Raw genomic sequence first — 21,779 nt, 5'->3', positions numbered from 1 at the left:
AATTTTTATATATGTGATTATTCCTTTGGAGTCTTCTCTCATTGAAGATAATGATAAGTGGTTTTTACTTTTCTTTCTAGAGTCAAATTCGAAAAATCGCACCTAAAATTCTTCAGCTCCTGACAGAATGGACTGAGACATTTCCATATGATTTTCGAGATGAAAGAATGATGAGAAATTTGAAAGACCTCACCCATCGAATAGCCAGTGGCGAGGAGGTTGGTGACTCCCATCTGTTAACTTAGCATGTTGAATTAGATGAACTATAAGGTGAGATCAGGGTTGTGTTGGAGCCAAATTTTCAGTATGAGCATCTACTCCTCAAAAATGAGGGCTTGATTTATTGTTTCCTTGATGGTCTAGATTTAAGAAAGTAATGGATACTATAAATTATAAGTGTGACATCCCCCCCATGCCAATTGTTAAATAATTACTAACTCACTCTTGGGTCCATCTCTAGAATGTTGGCTCTCTGACCCTCTCTTCTTGCTTTACTTTTGAGCAAGATTTGAAGTGTGTCATAGTTCTACCAGTATAAGATGATTGCTTAAGTATGGGGACTGAACCTGAGATTTCATCGGCATAGGGAATACCCTCCTGAGGAAACTCTTTCTACCATTACAGGTTGGCATCTTCTCTAGAACTTAGAGTAAACAAAATTATCCCAGAGCTCTAAAAGGTTGTCAGTCAGTAAAAACAAAAAAAAAATTATCATGTACCTATAAAGAGCTAGTGGTAGAAGGTACAGATCTCTTCAACAGAATTTAAATAGGAGTGAAACAGATAACTATTGGGAGTAATTCACAGTTGGCCAAAGTGCGATCAGTGATTATTGCCATCATTGTTTGTCCTTCATTCTCAAAGAGGAGTGATCGGTGATAAATCATAGGGTACAGAAGAATTAAGGGAATTTCATTTTCTGAAATTCCCAAGAGATTAAAAAAGAAATAGAAAAACTTTAGCAAAACTAATCACCATGTTGATCACATCTGACACAATATGTCTGACTTCCCAGAGTGCCTCTGACATTGTTTATATATGTTTCTGATCATCTTTGCAAATATCTCCTTTTGTTTCCTCCAATGAAAAAATATCCTGTGAATTTTAATAATTAGGTCAAGTAGCCATTTGGAAACTCTCACGGCATGGGGTCTAAAAAATGAGTCAACCAATTTTTTTCCCAAACCATAATATAATTTTTATAGAAGTTCTTGCCGGGAGAAATTTATGTTCCTGGACTTATCCCCCATTGTCTGTGCTACTACTTTTCTTAATCTTATTCTTATTCTAGTTGTTCTACTGCTCTTATTTACTATGGATTAGGGTTGGATCATATGTGGGACAAATGTGGATTGGACAGAGGATCATGATGACAACCTCCATCAAATTATCATTGTATATTCTCATTATTTTCTCTCTCTGTTACCTTAGAGTCAACCAACACAATGACTTGCCTTTGTTCTTGTAGTATCCTTGTCACTCTGTGATCCTAGAGATGTGTCTTTAACTCTGTGGTCCTCATTTTTCTTCATTATAAAATGAGAACTGTGACCAGATGGTTTGTTTCAGAGTCTCTTTCAGCTTTTTCAGTGAATCAGTCATTGGAAGGTGATCAGATATTTCCCTAGATTGGAGCTGGATCTTTTGCCCATCAGTGTTGGGGGCAGGGAGACATTTTGACAGCATCTCCAAGTTAACCCCAAAAGAGTCAAGCTCTACAGATTTTGTGAAGACAAATCTATTTAATTAGGCTTAGTTGGGGGGGGGGGCAGTGAGATACCTTATAACCAAAATATAGATCGAAGCTGATGTTGGGAGTTGTGTGACAACCTCAGATGATAGGAGTTATTTTTATATTATGGTGTGACTTTATTTACCAATTAATTACTGTCATTGATATTTAAAGTCTTGGAAAAAAGGAAAGTCAATGTTTGACAGTTTTAAAAAATGAGCAAAGAAAAACATTTAACAAGAACTTAGACTTCTCTAAGTTTTGTAGGAACAGAGCAATAATTATCTACGAATGGAAAATAAATGCTCTCTAGTTCTTTGCTCTGAATAACCTTTGATGACTTTCTCCATGTTTTTTCACAATGCTCTTCATTTATATTCTACTTCTCTCTAAGCAGAATATTAGCATTTTTTTCCATCTTAGAGCTTCATTCCCCCACCCTTGACTTGAATCTTCCCCTAACCTTTCCATTGAGATGAAAGATCATTTATCTAATACTATGAATTTCCTTTAGGACATGTTTACTCCTCTTAGAGGTGAAGGAAGCAGTAGGAGTTATTCTTAATTGAGTCCAGTTCTTTTCTTCTGGCTGTCCTTTGCCTATCCCTGGGTCACTCATCTGAGGACCTGCTGGGACGTCGCAGTGGGCAGGTTATTCAGATTCTAATTGCCATTCCATCTGGTGGTCCTAGAAAGCTATTTCTGCATGTGGGCAGGGGTTGGAGTATGAGCCAGAGAAATGCTGAAAGGGCTAGTGGTGGGTAGAATCATCTAATAAAGAAAGTAGCAATTACCCTTCCCCAAAGAAGAAGATGAGATTGCCCTTATATCTGCAACCCAACAAGGTCATATCTGTGGAGAAACAAAAATTTTTTTGAGACAAAAATAATTGAGAAATTTTCTCAGCTAAATATGTCTGAGACATTAAAAAATAATGTAAATAGGCAACAGTGGATGAATATTTTTTGAATGAGCAAAGTCGTGTAAATTGTTAGATTAAATTGGTTTCTTTAATGTGAAAACAAATTAACTTCTGTGTTGAGAGGAAAATTGTCTTGTGCACCCCAGGCTAGTGTCTAAAAAATTCATTTTCTCTTTGCCTTGCCTTCTTTTGATTCCTTCAAAGCTGCTATGATGAGCAAAGTGTGTGGTTTGAATAGGGAGTTGAATATGTCCTGCTTCCTGGTCCTGAATGTCACCAGTCATCCAACTTAGTGTCCTGGCAAATTAAAGCTAGCCATGGTGATGAGGAGGGGAATGGCAGCATTTGGTGAGATGGTCTAGCAAAACATTACCAATTATCTCGAGCATAAAAGGAATGAATAGAATAAAAAGAATGAATAGAATCTACCTGCTCGATGTGTTATGTCATCCACATCTAGGATGAATTAGGAAGGAAGAGTACCTTGAACAATTAATTCCCTGACAAGTCTCATTAGAACCAGGGCAAAGAGTTGATGATGGAGAAGTTTGAGTTCCATCTGCCTTGTTCCTAAGATCTTCAATTTGAGTTCAGGTCACTGGAGAGCAGTGTCTCTGAAGAAAACAAACCTGTACTATGGATGAAGAATACAGCTATATGGACTGTATCTTCAGCATTTTTATATGATGTTTCAAAAGAATTCGGAGGCCCTTCTCAGTGTTCTCTCTTCTTTTGTGTCTTGGCAGACATACAGGAAGACGGTTCAGCAAATGAAACAGAGTCTTATCCGAAAGCTCGCTACCCTCGGCCAGTATGAGGAGGTCCTGGCAAAAATTAATGCAACATCTACAGATCGGCTAACGGTTCTCAAGTCCAAACCACAGTCAATACAAAGGGATATAATTACCATCTGCAGTGATCCCTATACATTGGCACAGCAGCTGACTCATATAGAACTGGTAAAGTTGTTTCTTTCACTTGAATCACCAACCATTAAGGACCTCACAGTCTAATGAGACATCCACAGATTATTTTTTTTCTAAATCATTATGCCTTCCAACAAACTTTGTAGTAATGGTGAGAATCAGAGTGAGTGATAGATAAATCCAAAATGGTAGCCAGTTGAAAAAATCTTTTATATTTAATATTTATATTGCACTTGAGAATAGCCATGTGTGTCATTCTAGGATTTCTCTTTGACACCTAATCCATGAGTCATTGCAAATTTATCCTATTCCCTTTTTATTCCTACCTCTTCCTCTAATCTCAGCCTCAAAAGTGTCTCTCAGACTAAGGCAGAGAAGAGAACTGATTCCTTCCAAATAAGATGCTAAAATGATTGGGAGAAAGACTTTCTCTAAGGGCAACTTGTAATGTGGTTGCCAAGAGTCAATCCTTTTATTTTTGGATCAGTTGTGGTATTGGAATATTACGTGGGGAAATTCCTTCTTCAACTAAATCTGCACCCACACTGCAAGCTATGATCTTAGAAGATTGTTTAGGGCACTGAGGACTTGTGACTTGTCTAGGATGGTCCATCTCTAGGTGTCAAAGTTAGAACTTTACCCAAATTGTCTTTGATGTCTTTGAATAACTTTTGATGACTTTCTCCATGTTTCTTCACAATGTTCTTCATTTATATTCTACTTCTTTCTAAGCAGCATACTAGCATTCTTTTCCATCTTAGAGCTTCATTCCCCTACCCTTGACTTGAAGCTCCCCCTAACCTTTCCATACAGATGAAAGATCATTTATCTAATTCTATGAGTTTCCTTTAGGACATGTTTACTCCTCTTAGAGCAGCTCTCTACCCACTTGTTTACATTGCCTCTCAGGTTCAATTATATAGTTGGGGAAATTGCTGATTCACCATAGTTTGATTTGTTTTTAAAATTTTCAGGAGAGGCTCAATTATATTGGACCAGAAGAATTTGTCCAGGCATTTTTGCAGAAAGACCCTTTGGACAACGACAAGGTAAAAAAACCATTGCAACGACTCTTCTAGAAGTTAAAGTTGCATCTGGGAGCCCACTGTACTGAACCCTATGGAAAAGAATTGGGAGGGAATTATTGAGGCTTCTAGAAACTTCCTGACTAGGTTTTGTGTAAGAAAGTATAGTGCACAAGATTTGTTTTGTTTTAAATTTGTGACAATGGGTGTTTCTCCCAAGTATTGTAGCCCATCATGGATAATTTTTTTTTTTTGCCCCTCTCATAATTAGACCTTTAGATTTTGGTGCTTGGTTTGATGTTGATGGAGTTGAATACTGTTGTTTTGGCACCTATTGTTAGAAAACAGAAGAGACCCCTCATTTTTTGGTCCAGTTATACAGTACACTGATATTCATCTGACTGAGAAAAAGCTTCAAGATACAGTAAAATCTCTGTGATAAATGATTCATTTATTATCAGGATGAGTATAAGAAACCTATATGTCATTTCCTTCTTTATTCCTAAGTCTTGCTCTAATCTCCACCACTGAGGGTGATTCAGATACCTCTTTCTCTAAAAATAACCTCTCTGGAAATCTGCAAGACACATGGGGTGGACATTCTGAACTCTCCTCTCTGAACTCTGATCTGTCCTGTGACAGGAAGGACAACAGCTGTTTTCTGTCCTTAGGATTCCCCTCAGTATAGGATCTAAAGATCAACTTCTTCAACAAAAGGCTAAAAGGGGGCCTGTCAGATGGAAAAAAAAAAGAATAATGAACCCGATTTGGAATTTTGCTTTTGAGCTAAGTGCCATATGGTCTCTAATGACTGTTTGGTGAAGGCTTTTCTTTACAACCTTAGATATCACAAATTCCACCATTTCCATGGCTCCCTCACACCCACCCAGCTTGCCATGTGCTCAGTTCTGTAACATTTTATAAAAGTGTCCCCAAAGTCTTGGTGCAGGTTTACTTTATTAAAGCTTAATAACTTAAAATATGGATACCCAGCCCCCCTTAATACTGTTTTGTCTTTAAAATTTATAACTGCACTACGTTTTGGGGGGTACCCTATGTATTTAGTGTCTCCCATGTACTGGGAATATAAAAAAACTGCTCCAAGTTTGATTGAGTCCCAGGAATGGAAGGACATTGAGATCCTCATAGAGAGAACAGCGGGAAGCACAGTGGAAGGAATATGTGTCTTGGAAAGAAAACATCTGAATCAGATCCCACCTAAGTCACTCACTGCCTCTGTGATCTTGGGAAAAGACATTTAATGTGGCTGCCTTAGTTACTTTATATATAAAATAATACTTTGAACTGATGAGTCCAAAGTCACTTTGAAAACATTTACTGAGTGTCTACTGTGTGCTAAATATTATATTAGAGAAACAGGTTAAAAATGAAATGCTCCCTGCCCTCACAGAGAACCAGGGACAAATAGCAACATCTATTGGACTTCCAAAATGGTGATAATTGGGAATAGGTGGGAGTGATCAAGACAAGCCTGCAAGGATGATGCTACAGGTCTTATTCTCATTTTACAAGTGAGAAAAGTTTCGTTAGTTAACCCACATAGTTACCTAATGTTGGGTGGAATTTGAACTTCTATCTCTATAACTCTAAGCTAACATTTTGTTGCTTGCTTAATTTTAGGAGTGTTCTCAACCATTCAGCCCCACTTATTGTGATGTTGTCATTTTGTTGCCCTCTCTCTCTGAAGGTCAGGGTCATGCTAGAACACGTTGGCTCAAAATCCTTAAATCCAAAGTACAAAGGCTCAAGACTTCAATGAAAGAATGACTCTGTCCAGTCCCAGGTCACTCAGTCTTGGCATTCAGGACACCTGAATGAAAACATTTGAATGAGCAAATCTATCAGGTCCTCTAAGGAACCCTTAAAACATGTAATTTTGAATAATCCCAAAGTAGATGCAAAGATGTGCCCTACAAGAATAGGGTAAATAGTTAAGTTTTTATGACATGAATTGCAAATCAAGATTTTCTTATTGTTTCTTATTATTTTGTCAATGATCTAGACATAAGAAAAATGATGGGAAGAACAGCTAGGTGGCACAGTGGATAGAGCTGGAACCAAATCTGGTCTCAGGCACTTAATAATTACCTAGCTGTGTGACCTTGGGCAAGTCATTTAACCTAACCATTGCCTTGTCAACAGAAGGTAGAAAAAAGAAAATGATGGGGAAATTTTTGATAATATAGATTAAAACAAAATAGTGTCATACATGCTGTTTTCCTCCTAGATACCCAATTGCTAAACTTTTCCCAGCACACCCCAGAGTAGAAGCAAAATGTTACCAGATGATTTCCTCCAGGTTTTCTGATTTTAGTCTTTCCTTTTGTCTGAAAATTAGTTATCATAATTGCTGTTGCTTTTCTTGGATTTCTTCAGAGTTGCTATGATGAGCCAAAAAAGACACGAAACCTTGAAGCTTATGTGGAATGGTTTAATCGACTCAGCTACTTGGTTGCCACTGAAATCTGCATGGTGAGAGAATAGATCCTGTCCTGTCCCCTAGCAGCTAGCCTTCATTGATATTCTCAGTAGCCATTGAATGGACTTTCCATCCATCCTCTGGTAGACCTGCTTAGGAATCCTTATGTTGACTTTCCATCCTTCCTTTTGTAGGTCTTTTTGGTAATCATCATATAAGCTTTCCACCCATCCTCTGGTAGACCTGCTATGTAGTCTTTGTGTTGACTTTCTATCCCTTCTTTTGTAGATGTTCTCTATAATTACTATGTTGACTTTCCATCCAAGCTCTGGCAGGCCTGCTCTATATCAGTTGTCTTGGTTTTCTATCTGTCCTCCAATAAATCTGCTTAGTAGTCCTTATGTTGACTTTCCATCCTTCCTTTTGTAGGTCTTTTCAGTAATCATTATATAGGCTTTTCAGCATCCTCTGGCAGACCTGCCAAGGAGACCTTGTGTTGGTTTTTCATCCTTCCTTCTGCCAGGCTTCTCAGTAATCATTGGGTTGGTAGTCTTTGTGTTGACTCTCCTTCCTTTTGTAGATATTCTCTCTAATCATTATGTTAGTTTTCCATACATACTCTAGCATGTCTACTCTAAATCAGTTGTCTCGACTTTCTATCCATCCTCTAGTAGGTCTCATTCCACTGTCATTGTTTTTCAGCCTGTAAAAAAGAAGCACCGAGCAAGAATGATTGAATATTTCATTGACGTAGCCCGGGAGTGTTTCAACATAGGCAACTTTAATTCCCTGATGGCAATAATATGTGAGTTTGTGCAAGAGGAATTTTACCATTTTCTTCATAATGAGACTGATGGAAAATAATTATCAGCAAAAAATGAGCAAAAGAAAAGAAATTTGTAAATTTAGCAGTTTATTTTTCTGTTCCAGAATAGAATCCTTAAGAGAAAGTATAGATAAAAAAAAAAAAGTCATGTTTGTTTGTCAGACACCTGGGGTACCTTAATCAGCATTGGCCCACCTTGACACTTGGCAGTCCTCAGATTGGTGGCAGTGTGATTGGAAGAGCAAGGAAAAAGTATCGATGTGCAAACTTAGCTTTCAGGTTCATTATTTTTGTAATAATAATCTCTTCCCATCATTCCCCATCAGCCTACAGCATTTATACAGGTGTTTACTCCCCCATTAGATCATGGGATCCCTGAGAACAAACTCCTTGTCACATACCACACTGTCTGTCACACAGTGGATTATTAATAAATGGACTGACTTTTTAAAAAATAATAATTCATCTTATTTTTAATTTACAAAAATAAAACAAGCATTTTTACAACATAGTATAAGAAAACATATATTTTTATCCTAAATCTCTTGTGTACAAACTACAAATCTCTTGTGAACAACTTGTCATTCCTCTAAATCTTTAGTAAAGTTATCATGTAAATTCTTTTCTTTTTTTTTCCTTTTTTTTCCCTTCTGTCCCATTCCCCATACCAATGATTTATTTTGCACAATTAAAGGCAGTCGAAGTACTTCTTACCAAGGGTTTGGAAAGATTGTATATTAGGTGTGGGAATCTGGGACTAAAATAGTCCAAATAATTTTTAAAGATGTATAGATCAGGTTAGCCTAGGTAATGAAATCAGAGGATTAAAAAAATAGAGTTGTGTCTATAATTTGGGTCCCTCCTTTCTCTGCTCTTCTCCCATTAAAAAAAAATCTTTAGCATGTAGTGACATAAAAAACCCTGACAAATTTCATTGCTGCTTTGGCTGGAGAATTAAATGGAAATGAGCAAAAAAATCACTCCAAGTCACACATTTAAACTGCAGGGGTTCCTAATCCATTCTTATATCAGTCTGATGAAATCTTTGGCCCCCTACCCAGAATAATGGATTATAAAATAAATCAATCATATTGAAATACAGTTATTAAAACATAATGAAATCCAAGATTCGTAGACCCCAGCTTGAGAACCCCTAACTTAGAGGAAGAAAACTTCCTGATTCCACAATTCCTCTATGGGGGTAAAGGGAATCCTGGAAGGTATGTGCTATTATCATTGCCATTTTACATATGAGGAAACTGAAGCCCAAAGAGGTTAAATGACTCCTCCGGGGTCATATTGGAACTCAGGTCTGTCTGACTCCAGCCTCACCCTTCACCATCTAACTAAAAAGTGAATAATATAAAAGTATCAGAGAACCTGTCAGGTCTGTTGACCTGAACCTGTTGGACCATTAGGAACTATTTTTCTCTTTTAATTCTAAAAACAATTACATTAATTTAATCAATAGATTGAACTCCTGTTGTGTACAGAATAATAGAGTAGGCTGGGGGGGGGCAATTTTTGATGTACAGAAAACATACTAGAATTTACAAACTATGGTCAGTTGCAGAAACATGATTGATAATGGACCATTTTTAGAACGAAAATTTAGATTTGCATTTGATTTATCTTTTTCTTTTTGAATTTACCCCTAAAAGCTGGCATGAACATGAGTCCTGTCTCCCGGCTAAAGAAAACCTGGGCCAAAGTGAAGACTGCAAAGTTTGACGTTCTTGAGGTAAACATAGTCAGTTCTCTGAAGGGATCCCAGCATCCTTGGGCTCCTCCAAGGGCAAGCTGCTTTCCTGGGCTTCATGGATGGATCTGGCTTTGGACCAGAACAATCCTTTTAAGATCTAGGACAAAGAGAGATGCAGTCAGAGGACATGGGAGCCATAAGCAAAGCCCTGACTCGATCATCAGTGGACTGTTTTTCCTTTTGAAAAAAAGATTTTGTCTATAGAGTTTAACTTATTAAACCATACTCTGACAATAGCACAGTGGTCTTACGTGTAAAGCTTGGGTGGTAGAAGGAAGGACTTAGCAAGATTCGAGGACTTTGAAAAATAAAACAGTCATGTAACTTTGGCAAATGTAGTCACCATTTTAATAATAAATGTAAACCACAAAGGTCTATTCTTTAATAAAGCCTCAGGTTTTTATAGCACATAACCTGAAAACAGCCTTGGAAACAGTGAAGGTGTTTTATATCCATTTTATCAAACCCATAATTTATACATATGTATGTCTACATATGTATGTATGAACACTATTTGATATAGAAAACCCATTCTAATAAGATCCATCATATATTATATACAATAATATGCATACATGCATACATACCCACTCATACACACACATACCCATTTTTTAGCTAGAAAACTGAAACTCAACATGACCCAAAGTCACAAAATGCAATGAATCAGATGAGATTCCAAAATATCATTCATTCTCTCTGTCTCTCTGTCTCTGTCTCTGTCTCTCTCTGTCTCTCTCTCTCTCTTTCTCCCTCTCCCTCTCCCTCTCCCTCTCCCTCTCCCTCTTTCTTCTACCCTATGATTTGATTGATTCAGGGAGCTCCAAGCTTAGGAAAACTCCTCCCAATGCATACTGGCAGCTTCTCTGCAATTTAAGATAATAGAGGGTCATCCAGGAACACTCAAAGAATAGGTGACTTGACTCAATGTCACAGACAGTATGAATTGGGAGCAGGATTTGAACCCAGGTCATCTTGACTTGTACATCAGTAATCCATCCACTTCCCTAGTCCATCTCTACACAAATAGGAGGGGCTGTTGCTATTATGACTAGCTAAGGAGAGGGTCAAGGATGAGATCTGTGATTTCCTGATAGAGGTAGCCTTCTCTACCAATGAAGGTTCATTACATTTTCTTTAATAGCCTTAATGTTCAGGCACCAAGAGGTTCATTGCTTCCCTAAAGTCACACAGCAGGGATGGATCAGTGGCAAAAATTGAATCCAGCGTTTGCTGGATCTAAGCGTGGCTTTCTATTCATTCAGATGCAGCCACCTTTTGTGGACAAATAACCACGTGAAATTTGACCAGGGGAAATAGTTGTTTCTTTATTCAGGCATTTTCTCCTCCTTCTGAAACTACCTTGGATTATTCTAGATGATGATGATTAATGATTCAATTCTAAAAAACCTCAGGATTCATATTTACCAGCCTTTTCTCTAATACATCTCCTTTCATTCTCCTTTGGTGGTTTATGAGTAAATTTTTTATCAAATGCAAATAGTGAGTTATTTGCAGAGACTGACAGAATGTAGCATCATTACATTTCCCAGAATAATTTTCATTATCCATTAGGTCAAGAATTCTGGGTTTTTTTAGCTCAAGAATTCTTAACTGTTTTTGTCTTAGGGATCCCTCTAGCTGTCTGATGAAATGTCTCAAAATAGAAATACAAAGAAGGTTGATTCTATCAAATTAGTCACCAAAATTTTCTAGTTTGTGGATCCTGGGCTAAAATCCATTGCTTTAGTTAAAAAATTAGCCAGTGAATTTTTCTAATGTTTAATCAACTTATTACCAGTGATGTATTTACTTCCCAAATGTTAATTTTCTATGAATTTTGACTAGTCAACATTAGAACTAATCAATTTTTATGAATAGTAAATAGTAAATAGTCTGGTTCAGACATCTGAAAAGGTTTTATGCTTTACTATTTATTTTCTACTTTAAAAATAAACCCTATCCCTAATCTGAGTATCTTTACAGAAACTACTTGAAATTTTAATTGTCATTTCTAAACAAAGTACAGTGAAGTCATTTGTTGTCAGGAGATTCTGAGTAGTAATGCTACTTTCCTTCCATATACAGCATCAGATGGACCCATCGAGCAATTTTTATAATTACCGAACAGCTCTCCGAGCAGCAGCACAAAGGTCTTTGACAGCTCACAGCAGCAGAGAGAAGGTAGGTTGCAAAAATAGACTAAAAGATGCATTTTAGTGTGAGAGACCATGTGTTTTATTCCAAAATGAAAAGCAATGTCGATCCTTTTATTAGGCTTCTCATTTTTCTTTTGGGGCACTCCAGAGGAGCCCTGGTATATTCATCCTTTAATACCCACGGGGGGAAAGATACAATTAGAAGAGAAGAAACAGCAAATAAGACCATAAATTGACTATGAGTGACAAGTTTTTCTATTTTTTTCTTAATAGTTAACTTGGTAAACCATACCCTGACAGCTGCATTAAAGTGATATATTGCCCCACTTTCCTTGTATTGCCCCATCTGTTCCTCCATTGAGTTCCCAGAAGAACCCTGTGTGAATGTGGAATTATATAGCACAAACTTTATCTTTCTCTTTAGAAATGGGAGCTATTTGTTTTTATTATTGTATTACCTAGTACTTAGCATATAGTCAATAGTGCTTGTCAAGGCAAATTGAGTTATCTTCAAAAGTTAAAATCTATGGAAACATTACAATAAAAATAAACAATTTTAAAATAGCCTTTCTGAAAATCAAATAAGAGATTAACAAAATTGGGAGCAAGAAAATGAATCGATAGTTTAAACTAGAAACTGAATTTGAAAAAATAATAAAAAAGATAAATATGTTTTCTGATTAAAAAAAGAAAGAAAACTTCTCAACAAAAAAGAATGAAATAAAAAGAAACCCTCAGAAGCTAATCTGTCCAATTAAATGACAACAAAACTTTGAAATAAATTCACATCTAGATTAACTGAACAAGAAATAATTTTAATAATTCATTTTCAGAAAAATGAAGTAACCAAGTCACCAATGAACTCTCACAAAAAGCACAGAGCCAGATGAATACAAGTGAATTCTATCAAAAATGTATAGAAAAATTAATTTCCATACGACATAAACCTTGTGCAAAAAAAAGGAAGAGAACCTGCAAATTTCTGTAATATAAATGTGTTCTCACTACCCAATCTAAGAAGAGACTAAGCAGTGAAGGAGAACAATTAATCAGTGAATACTTTATAGTATTATAATAATATTATTTAATATGTATAATACTATAATATAGTTTACTGAATGGTGATACGTTATCCAAAAGTCTACCATAACATATTATGATAGAATTTATACCAAAACTTTTGTTGTTGGTGATGTTATTCAATCATTTTAGTCATATCTGATTCTCCATGACTCCATTTGGCAAAGTTATTGGAGTAGTTTGCCATTTTCTTCTCTAGCTTATTTTACAGCTGAGGAAACTGAGGCAACTGGGTGAAGTGACTTTCCCAGGGTCATACAGCTAGTAAGTGCCTGAGGCTGGCTTTAAACTGGGAATGGGAGTCTTCCTAACTCCAGACCTGATGCAGGAATATTTGATGAAGTTATCACCCAATAAAGTGATTTTTCTGTGACTAAATTGAATAAAAAGTCAGTAATTACTTACCTATTATTTTCTTTTAGCTCCAAAAATGATGAACTAAATTTGAGTACTCACACTTCATCTACTCACCAGCTTTCTGGTGTCTGAAATAATGGAGACAAGATCTGTCTGTCATTCCACAATTAGAAAGAAAATGCTTAAAGCAGCAACCTCTATTAAGAAAACTAACTCAATCACCCAAGAGAAGTGGTTGGCCAACTATGGCCTGCAGGTCGCCTATTTTTGTATGGTCTAAAAGCTAGGACTGGTTACTGGACATTGCTCTTTGCCTGCATGAAGATGTGATAATATCAGTTGTTTTCCTGTTTTCATAGGAAGTGGGAAAGCAATAGTCAAATGGCACATGGGATGAAGGAGGGTAGTCTCCAAGATAGAGAGGAGAGGTTAAAGGCAAGACAAACCCCATTTCCTCTATCATACATTTCTCTCAGGTTATCACCACACAGTGGAACTTGGATGATGTTTCATCAGAGGAACCTATGGCCAGTCTTGTGAGATAAAAATTACATATTTTCTCACTAAAAAAGCAGCAGCTGGCCCCTGGAAAGGCTGCGGTATTTCAATGTTTTACCTTTTCAGTAGGCAAAGGTTTTTGAAGGTGGAGGAAAATAGGGCTCCCATAGATGCTTGCTCATGTTAAAACAGTGTGTGTCCTGAACCTAGAACTGATAAGACTATTAAATTCATTGCTTTATAATAATAAAGGTGAAAATAGCTAGAATTATATGAGATTTCCTTGTAATTTTCATCAATGAAATTGGGAATAAACCCATTGAAAGTTCTTTTTTTCCATTCTCATTGAGAATGCAAATTTCAATCATTTCTGCCCTGACCTCAGACCATTCCCATCCCCAAATCACTGGGGGCTTAAGGGAGGTAGAATCCTGCCCCCACTCCCAATCATTTTGTTTAGAGATTTCCTTGGTAATTCCTTAATTGTAAAATGGAATTCTTGATATGTCTCCTTTAGAAGAAAATTTGTATTATGGCCCTTCCAGGAAGAAACTATCTCAGTTAAATGAAAGTTTCCATCTGTTAATGCCCTTTGATGTTGCCTAGGATTAATTGCTAATATTGTTCCATAATCACTGTTAAGACCTTGATCTCTTTTCAAGATCAGACACGTTTCTTTACCTAAGAAAAACCAGAGTCTTATGTTTTCTTTAGATTGTGATACCCTTCTTCAGTCTCTTTATCAAAGATATCTACTTCCTCAATGAGGGCTGTGCAAATCGCCTTCCAAATGGTCATATTAACTTTGAGGTGAGTGGGTTAATTATTCATTGATTATTTCAAATAGTAATGATAACTAGCATTTCTAGAACACTTTAAGGTTTCCAGGCACTTTTAAATATTTTCTCATTTTATTCTTATAATAACCAAAAAGATAGGAACTATTATTATTTTTCCAATTTACAGATGAGAAATCTGAGATAGAGGTTCAGTGACTTGCCCAGGGTCACACAGCTAGTAAGTTCTCAGAATTTGAACTCAGGTCTTCCTGATTCTAAGTCCATCACTCTCCACCAAGCCACCTAGCTCCCTGAGTATTCTTTTGATTAATCTCATGCTTCTAATTGGGTTTCCACAAAGTACAAAGTGATTAATCCATAGTACCACCTAACCACCTAGTATACAAAAAAAATTACTATAAGTAGGATAATGTAGCATTTTCTCAACCATCCTGTGAGTCATATCCATGATCACAGTGATACCCATGAAAGATATCATGGTCACCGATGAGTGATATCTATGTTTTTAATGGAATTGGGCATCTTTCCATGAAAGATATCAATGTCAGGCTCTCTCCTTGCCTTCTGAATCATAAAAAGAAAGGTTAAATGTTCTTTGATATGTTATTATTATTATTATTATTGAATATGTTATTGTATTTCAAAACTTTGAAAATGTGTTGTATATTCTCAGTGTATATTACAGCTTTTCCCAAATATGGGAAGGTCTGTCTGTAGTCTACATAAATAATGAGTGATTAACTTGAAGGCAATGGGGAAGAAAATTAAGCATTGTAGAAACACAAAGTGACAACACCAATATAAGACAAGTCCTATAATTCAGGGATTTAATTCTTACAGGATTCTTTATGGGTAGAGATAGAACTTTTATGATGATATATAGGACTCAGTGAGAGATCTCTCACAATTTTGAAGTGAAGAAGGATAAAACTCACATAGATCAAGTACTTTAGCTAGGAATTGTTACCTTCTTATTTCTTTGTGCATTGCTTCCTTTCCCTTTCAGAAATTCTGGGAACTGGCCAAACAAGTGAGTGAATTTATGATTTGGAAACAAGTAGAGTGTCCTTTTGAGAGAGAGCGGAAGACATTGCAGTATCTGCTAACTGTTCCGGTCTTCAGTGAGGATGGTGAGCATCATGTGCAATGAATTATCAAAATGGCAACACTTTGTTCTTGGTTTCTCCTGCCCTTTGATTATCTGTCCCCCTGTGGTCTACAGGATGATTAAGAGTTTATTCTCGTTTCCATTTTTTTCTGTTCAATGAGCAGCAACTTTGGAATTGGTATTACTCAAGTTCAACTGGTTCTTTTGAACTCTTTTAAAAAAGCTAAGTCTGAATAGTTTCTGATCGGTAGAATGAGGAATGAATGAAGAAATTTATAAGATTAAAAAATCAGCCTGGTAATATTACTTGTCTATTAGTTTAAAAAAATGAATGTCAAGAAATGATTTTTCTCTCTCCCTCTTGGCCTTGACTCTTTGATGGCTTTGGCTATGTATGCAGTATAAATTCCCTTATAAGCATTTTGATGAGCTCTGTTCTGAAGGAACTTTTTGTCTGGACTCAGTCATCATGTAATCGGAAGTGAGTGATAGCTGTGTTTTTAATGGAATTGGGCATCTGTAGGTGGCTCAAATGGTGGGGCAGCTGTATAATTGAATATCAACAATGGGCACAGTCTACCTTGGTAATATCCCTCTTCTTTCTAATTGCAGCTCTTTACCTGGCTTCCTATGAAAGTGAAGGCCCAGAAAATAACACAGAAAAGGACAGATGGAAGTCTTTAAGGTATAGTCCAAAGGTTGTTGTTTATCAATCATGTGAGATGATGGTCAAACTGCTGTCCCTCAAAGACAAAAATGAAATGGTCCCAGCCCTTAAGTAGCTGACTGCACCAAGTATTCCAGTCACTATATGTGGTTTGCCAAGCCTCTTGAAATTTTCAGTGTGACCAAAATGAACTCCCCTTGCCTCCTGGAAGTCCCACATAGATTCATTATTGTCCTAGGTATTGGTGACCCTCTGTCACTTTATTTTTTATTTTTTAACTGACAGGTAAATAAATATCTTCTCACTTGTTTCATCTTCTAAAATAAATTATTCTCAATCCATGAAATGAATTTAGAAAAGGAGGCAGGACACTTGGGTTTTAATGAACCTTTCAGTTCTCCCTACCTCTCTTGCTCAACTTGCTCTATAATCTTGATCTGGTTACAAATCTCTAAAACCTGAATTTCTTCATATAGAAATGAAGGGAGAACTTTGGACTAGATCATCTCTAACGTTGCTTCCAGCTCTAAAGTCTATGGCTTGTGATCATGTTATTTGTGTAAGAATATTTTCTCAAACAAGTCATTAGTTTTGTCAAAGGGATAAAATTAGTAAATAGGATGTTCAAGGGACTTTATAATCTAAATTTAAGTTTGCATTTGCATTCTCTACACAAAACTATTCAGGAATTTTTAATCTTTACATTAGGTGATTTTTATTCAGATTTTTAGAGAACATGGTCTTCCTCCTGCCATCCCATTATTTGAGGGGCCATGAATAAAACCTATTTCAAATTAGATATATAGTTAGGAATGAACAAAAAAAATAGCTCTCATTTGAATTTTTCAAAATTTTCCACTGAAATTCAATATGCCTGTTATGGGTTTAGAAAAATGACAAAATTAATAGAATTATTCCTTACCTTATAGAAAAATACAATGAGAATTCTAAAGAATTTTTTTAATAATTAATTTTCCAATTTCAGAAAGAAACAAAAGAATTAATACCAGCTTCTCATTTTTTGTCTCCTTTCCCCATTGTTGTCATTCTAGACACTATTCTCCCAATAGCCAATCACTTATGTTCTCACTCTCTACAGTTATCTGGTCACTGATCTGGAATTATGGGGATGTAACTAATCTGTTGGGCAGTGATAGTTTAATCATGATAGAGAAATAATCTGCTAGTGCTCTTTTCAGTAAGTAAATACTGTACACAACGTCTTAGGAAAATGGTATATTTTAAATTCTATGTAACTGCCCATTCTAATGAACATAACAGGAAAAAGTTACAAAAGACAAGACTAGAATCTTTCCTGGTTTAGCTTGTTGGTTTCTTTTAAAAGCTTTAGATTCTGATTTTCTTCTTAAGAAGTCCTAAAATCTTCTAACCACTTGCTTTCTAAAACTCTTACTGTGGTTCCTCCAAGTAGGTTGATCAGATGAAAAAGATGGTCATTGGGCATATATTAACTTGATCAGCACAATGGCCATGTGAGATAGGTAGTACAAATATCATTTTTCCATTTTACAGATGAATCTATCTGTAATATTAAGTGGTCTGCCCAAGGCAAACACAGCTAATAAATAATTGTCAGAAAATCTAAGCCAGGTTTTCTATCAAAAAGTCAATAAACATTTATTAAATACTATGTACTAGGCAGCTAAGCAGTTGACTATAAATACAAATAGAAAGACAGTTTCTGCCCTCAACAAGCTAACATTCTAAAGGAAGAAGATCTATATGGAAGGGGAAGAGGGATAGAAACAAAGATAGCCATCATAGGTCATACCTAGTAAAGTAGTTGAGAAAGTTGCAAGTGTAACCTGAAAAAGAATGAGACATGGGCATCCTCTATAAATGGAGGTTCTGGAAGGAGTCGTGTATTCAGAGTCCAGAGACCATAGTGGAAGAGAAGACTTCAGGTGTGAGTTGGGGCATGGTAGAGTAAATCTAGAGTGCCTCCTAGAGAAGGATGAGTCCAGTGTTTCAAATTCACAAAGTTTGGGTGTTAAAAGGAACTCAATGACCATAAGAGAATCTTGACCACAACAACACTTGACAGGTCATTGATCATCTAACTTCTGTTTGAAATCCTCTCAAAGGGTCTCCAACTAAGAGATCATTGTCACCAAGCTGGCCTTTTGTACAGATTAAATTTCAAATGAGAAAAATTAAATACTTGGCCACATTAATGTAATTGATTATTATTAGATAGTTGCCCATATGATGGGATTTAAACAACATTGGATCAAGTAATTTTTGCTTCATTCCCCCCCCAAAAAAAACCCTTCCTCTTCCCTTCAATGTATGAAATTTAACATTCGTTTGACTTCTTTTTTTTCCTGAAAAAAATATACTCTTGAGAAAGGTATACACTGGTCAAATTCATACTAAATCTGAGTTTTTCTATTGACTAGAAAGATTTAGGGGCGGCTAGGTGGCGCAGTGGATAAAGGACCGGCCCTGGAGTCAGGAGTACCTGGGTTCAAATCTGGTCTCAGACACTTAATAATAACCTAGCTGTGTGGCCTTGGGCAATCCACTTAACCCCATTTGCCTTGCAAAAAAAAGATTTAAAGGCAGAGGGTTGTGGTAGGGGAATGGAGAGAAGAAAACTTTGGAAGGGGCAGTATTGAAATGAATATGGGACCCTAATAGGAACAGAAAACCATTGAATAAACTTTTGCAAATCACCTGATCCTTGGTCAGACTTAACTATTTTTTCTCTCCTCTTTTATTTGTGTGCTAATCAGATAAGTCAGTCATTGGAAAATGACAAGCTACTTACTTCTGGAACCCAGACAGGTTAAAACAATCCCACTTAACTTGTAAATTCTTCCATTACAAACACTGTGTTTTAATAAAAATTATATTGATTATTGCCTTGGGATTTTAGGACCAAAAGCTAGATGACAAAAAAAAAATCAAGGAACGCATAATTCTTTAATCTATTCTCCATTGGTAGGTGCCAACTTCTTGTCATTATTTCCCCTTAGATCATAAGAAAAAATTTGTCCCTGTTCAGCTTTTGATATGGAATTGCATTGAGTAGCCTCTTTTAAAGACTAGCTTAATGATACCCCTTCTAATTCTCTTTCATTTAAATTCAGTTGTCTTTCAACTCATGAAGGAAAGCAACTTCTAAAGTCGAAGATAGATTCAATTCTCTAAAGAATGAGCCTTCCTCTTTTTTGCTGTTCAGGTTTGTGTGGTGTGTGTGTGTGTGTGTGTGTGTGTGTGTGTGAGAGAGAGAGAGAGAGAGAGAGAAGCCCCCAATCAATCAATGAATGTTGCCAGTTTATTTATTGTCCTACTCAGGACTTTACAACTCTTCCCTTGACTAAGGAAGAAAAGAACAGATCCATGTAATTCCTATGTAGTTCAAGAATGGTGTTTTCCAGAAGACTGCTTGTAAACATTCTCAGGAGGACTTCTCAAAAACTGAAATTCTAAGGCTTTTTCTTTCATTTTCTTTCCATATCTAAGAATGCAAAAGCAAGTTACAGAAAAAGTATAAATCAGATTCACTGCTATGATCCATGCTATTCTCTCATGGCTGATTTTATTTCTTTTTCAGGTCCAACTTCTTTGGTAGAGCTTAATGTGAGAGATGCTGATGTCCACTGCTGTAGCTAACCCCATCCCTGCTGTGTAATTGCTCCTTCAGGAACCCATCACATCATCATTGTTTTCAACATCCAGTGGTAGGAAAGTGATGGTTCCCCCAACCCAGCAGACAGAAGGAGGTCCTATGTGAATCAAGAAAGCCAATTCATTTGAGAACAAAGGGAGAACAGACTTCCCACAGATGACAGACTGAATCATCATGTGTGAGACACTGACTGAAGGCAGCTTTGACAGAATCCTCTGAAGTTATTGGAATTTCCATGTGATTCATCTTTCTCAGACTCTCCGTGGGACTGAGTCACTCTATACCTAGAATAAGAAAAGGGGGAGAGAGAGAGAGAGAGAGAGAGAGAGAGAGAGAGAGAGAGAGAGAGAGAGAAAATGTGTCTATGTCTACTTGCACCCTTTTCATTATTTGGGTTTGCTGCCAATGGGACATGCTAAGGCTTATTATTGCCTCCTAGAAAGTTGTTCACTTAGGAAAGAAAAAAAGGGGAAGGACAAAACCTCCAATTAGAAGACTACACTCAATAATTCAAGAAGCTCGATTAATCGGTATTGACAGAGAAAGACTGATCCAATGCTGTCTACTGAGTTTGTTTCAATTGAGTGTACGATGTGGTGTGTTTTTGTGGGTTTCCCCCATCCCGTAAGGTATTGAGTTAGCTGCTGGTTAGCAAACTCATTTTTACTAATATAAATTATTTAAAATAATAATGAAGTTTAATACTGTGGCATGGAAGATAGCCACTAGAAAAAAACTATCATTTGAAGCTGGACTATTTGATGTACTAGAAGGTAGTTTTATTTTCTTCTGAGCTGTTTACAAATCACCACTACATTCTACCATTATTTCTTCAAGTCTTTTGTTAATCATAATGCTCCATGACAGCCATTTCTTTCCCTCTGTAAATTCAAACAGATTTACTTTTTCAAACGATTCTCTTGATGTACCCAATACAGCTAAAATATCTATTACATCATTTTTCTTGGTTATTTTAATGGTCATATGCTCATAATCAACATGTGATGTGGGTAGTATCAATATATTATGCAGATGCGATAAATTGGCATGATGGACATGTGACAAATAGGCCTTATGCCCCTCACTTATTCAAAATCCTTGTCATTGAACAGGTAACAAAAAGAAGGTTAATTCTGCCCTTTACACCAAGGATACAGAAACCTCAGCTGCAGCTTTGGTAGATAAATCCTCTTTGTAACACAAACTCATTCAATCAGCAAGAAGGGAAACATGGTGGTGGGGGGGGGGGGACTACTTTGTTTTCCTTGGGAAAAGCTAATCAAGTCCTAAGAGGCAAGCCTAGTCCTGCCCCATATTGAGGGAAAACACTGGAAGACCTTAGTCCTATTATATACCACCCTCTGGTACTAAGGTTCCCAGGATCTTCAGTGGACCTTCCTCCATTTTGCTCTTAAGGCTTTTAGAGGACAGTCCTCTTAGCATAGACTATACTAAGGGGAAAGAAATATACATATATACATATATATATATATATATATATATATATGTATCATATATAAGGGAGAAAAGGTTTTAAAAGGGGTACAGAGGGGTGACAGTGAATCAAAGGTGTCTCTTTCCTCCTTCAGAAGGATCAGTTCTCAAGTCCATGGACCTGAATCCATATGGGGTGATGCCAAGTCTTTACAGTTGCTCTCCTAATTCACGGTGGTTAAAATAAACCAGAACACCAACCTCAGCACAGATTATGACCATGGTACCATCATAATTTCTTCTCTTAGCATGAGGTGCTCATGATGAGTTCCAGAATTATCAGAACCACATAATGGAAACTTCTAGCAGTGATGTCAGGGATGTCCTT

The 21,779-nt window shown here is 36.6% G+C and overlaps 1 protein-coding gene across 1 annotated transcript in view; it reads left to right on the top strand.

Moving 5' to 3' along the window:
- The window catches only part of RASGEF1B (RasGEF domain family member 1B), a 41,164-nt gene extending 20,249 nt beyond the window's left edge, over nt 1–20,915 (top strand). Inside the window, exons 4-14 of the mRNA XM_074228539.1 lie at nt 81–218; nt 3,401–3,613; nt 4,555–4,629; nt 7,003–7,098; nt 7,748–7,850; nt 9,533–9,612; nt 11,722–11,817; nt 14,442–14,537; nt 15,534–15,657; nt 16,248–16,320; nt 19,883–20,915. Of these exons, the coding sequence (XP_074084640.1) occupies nt 81–218; nt 3,401–3,613; nt 4,555–4,629; nt 7,003–7,098; nt 7,748–7,850; nt 9,533–9,612; nt 11,722–11,817; nt 14,442–14,537; nt 15,534–15,657; nt 16,248–16,320; nt 19,883–19,907 (1,119 nt within the window). The 3' untranslated portion in view covers nt 19,908–20,915. The remainder of the gene's footprint in view (nt 1–80; nt 219–3,400; nt 3,614–4,554; nt 4,630–7,002; nt 7,099–7,747; nt 7,851–9,532; nt 9,613–11,721; nt 11,818–14,441; nt 14,538–15,533; nt 15,658–16,247; nt 16,321–19,882) is intronic.
- The last annotated feature ends 864 nt before the right edge of the window (nt 20,916–21,779 follow it).

The sequence above is a fragment of the Macrotis lagotis genome, chromosome 3, assembly GCF_037893015.1.
Source record: "Macrotis lagotis isolate mMagLag1 chromosome 3, bilby.v1.9.chrom.fasta, whole genome shotgun sequence".
In the NCBI taxonomy this organism is placed as follows: Eukaryota; Metazoa; Chordata; class Mammalia; order Peramelemorphia; family Peramelidae; genus Macrotis; species Macrotis lagotis.
This window is presented reverse-complemented; position numbering and strand designations above follow the sequence as displayed.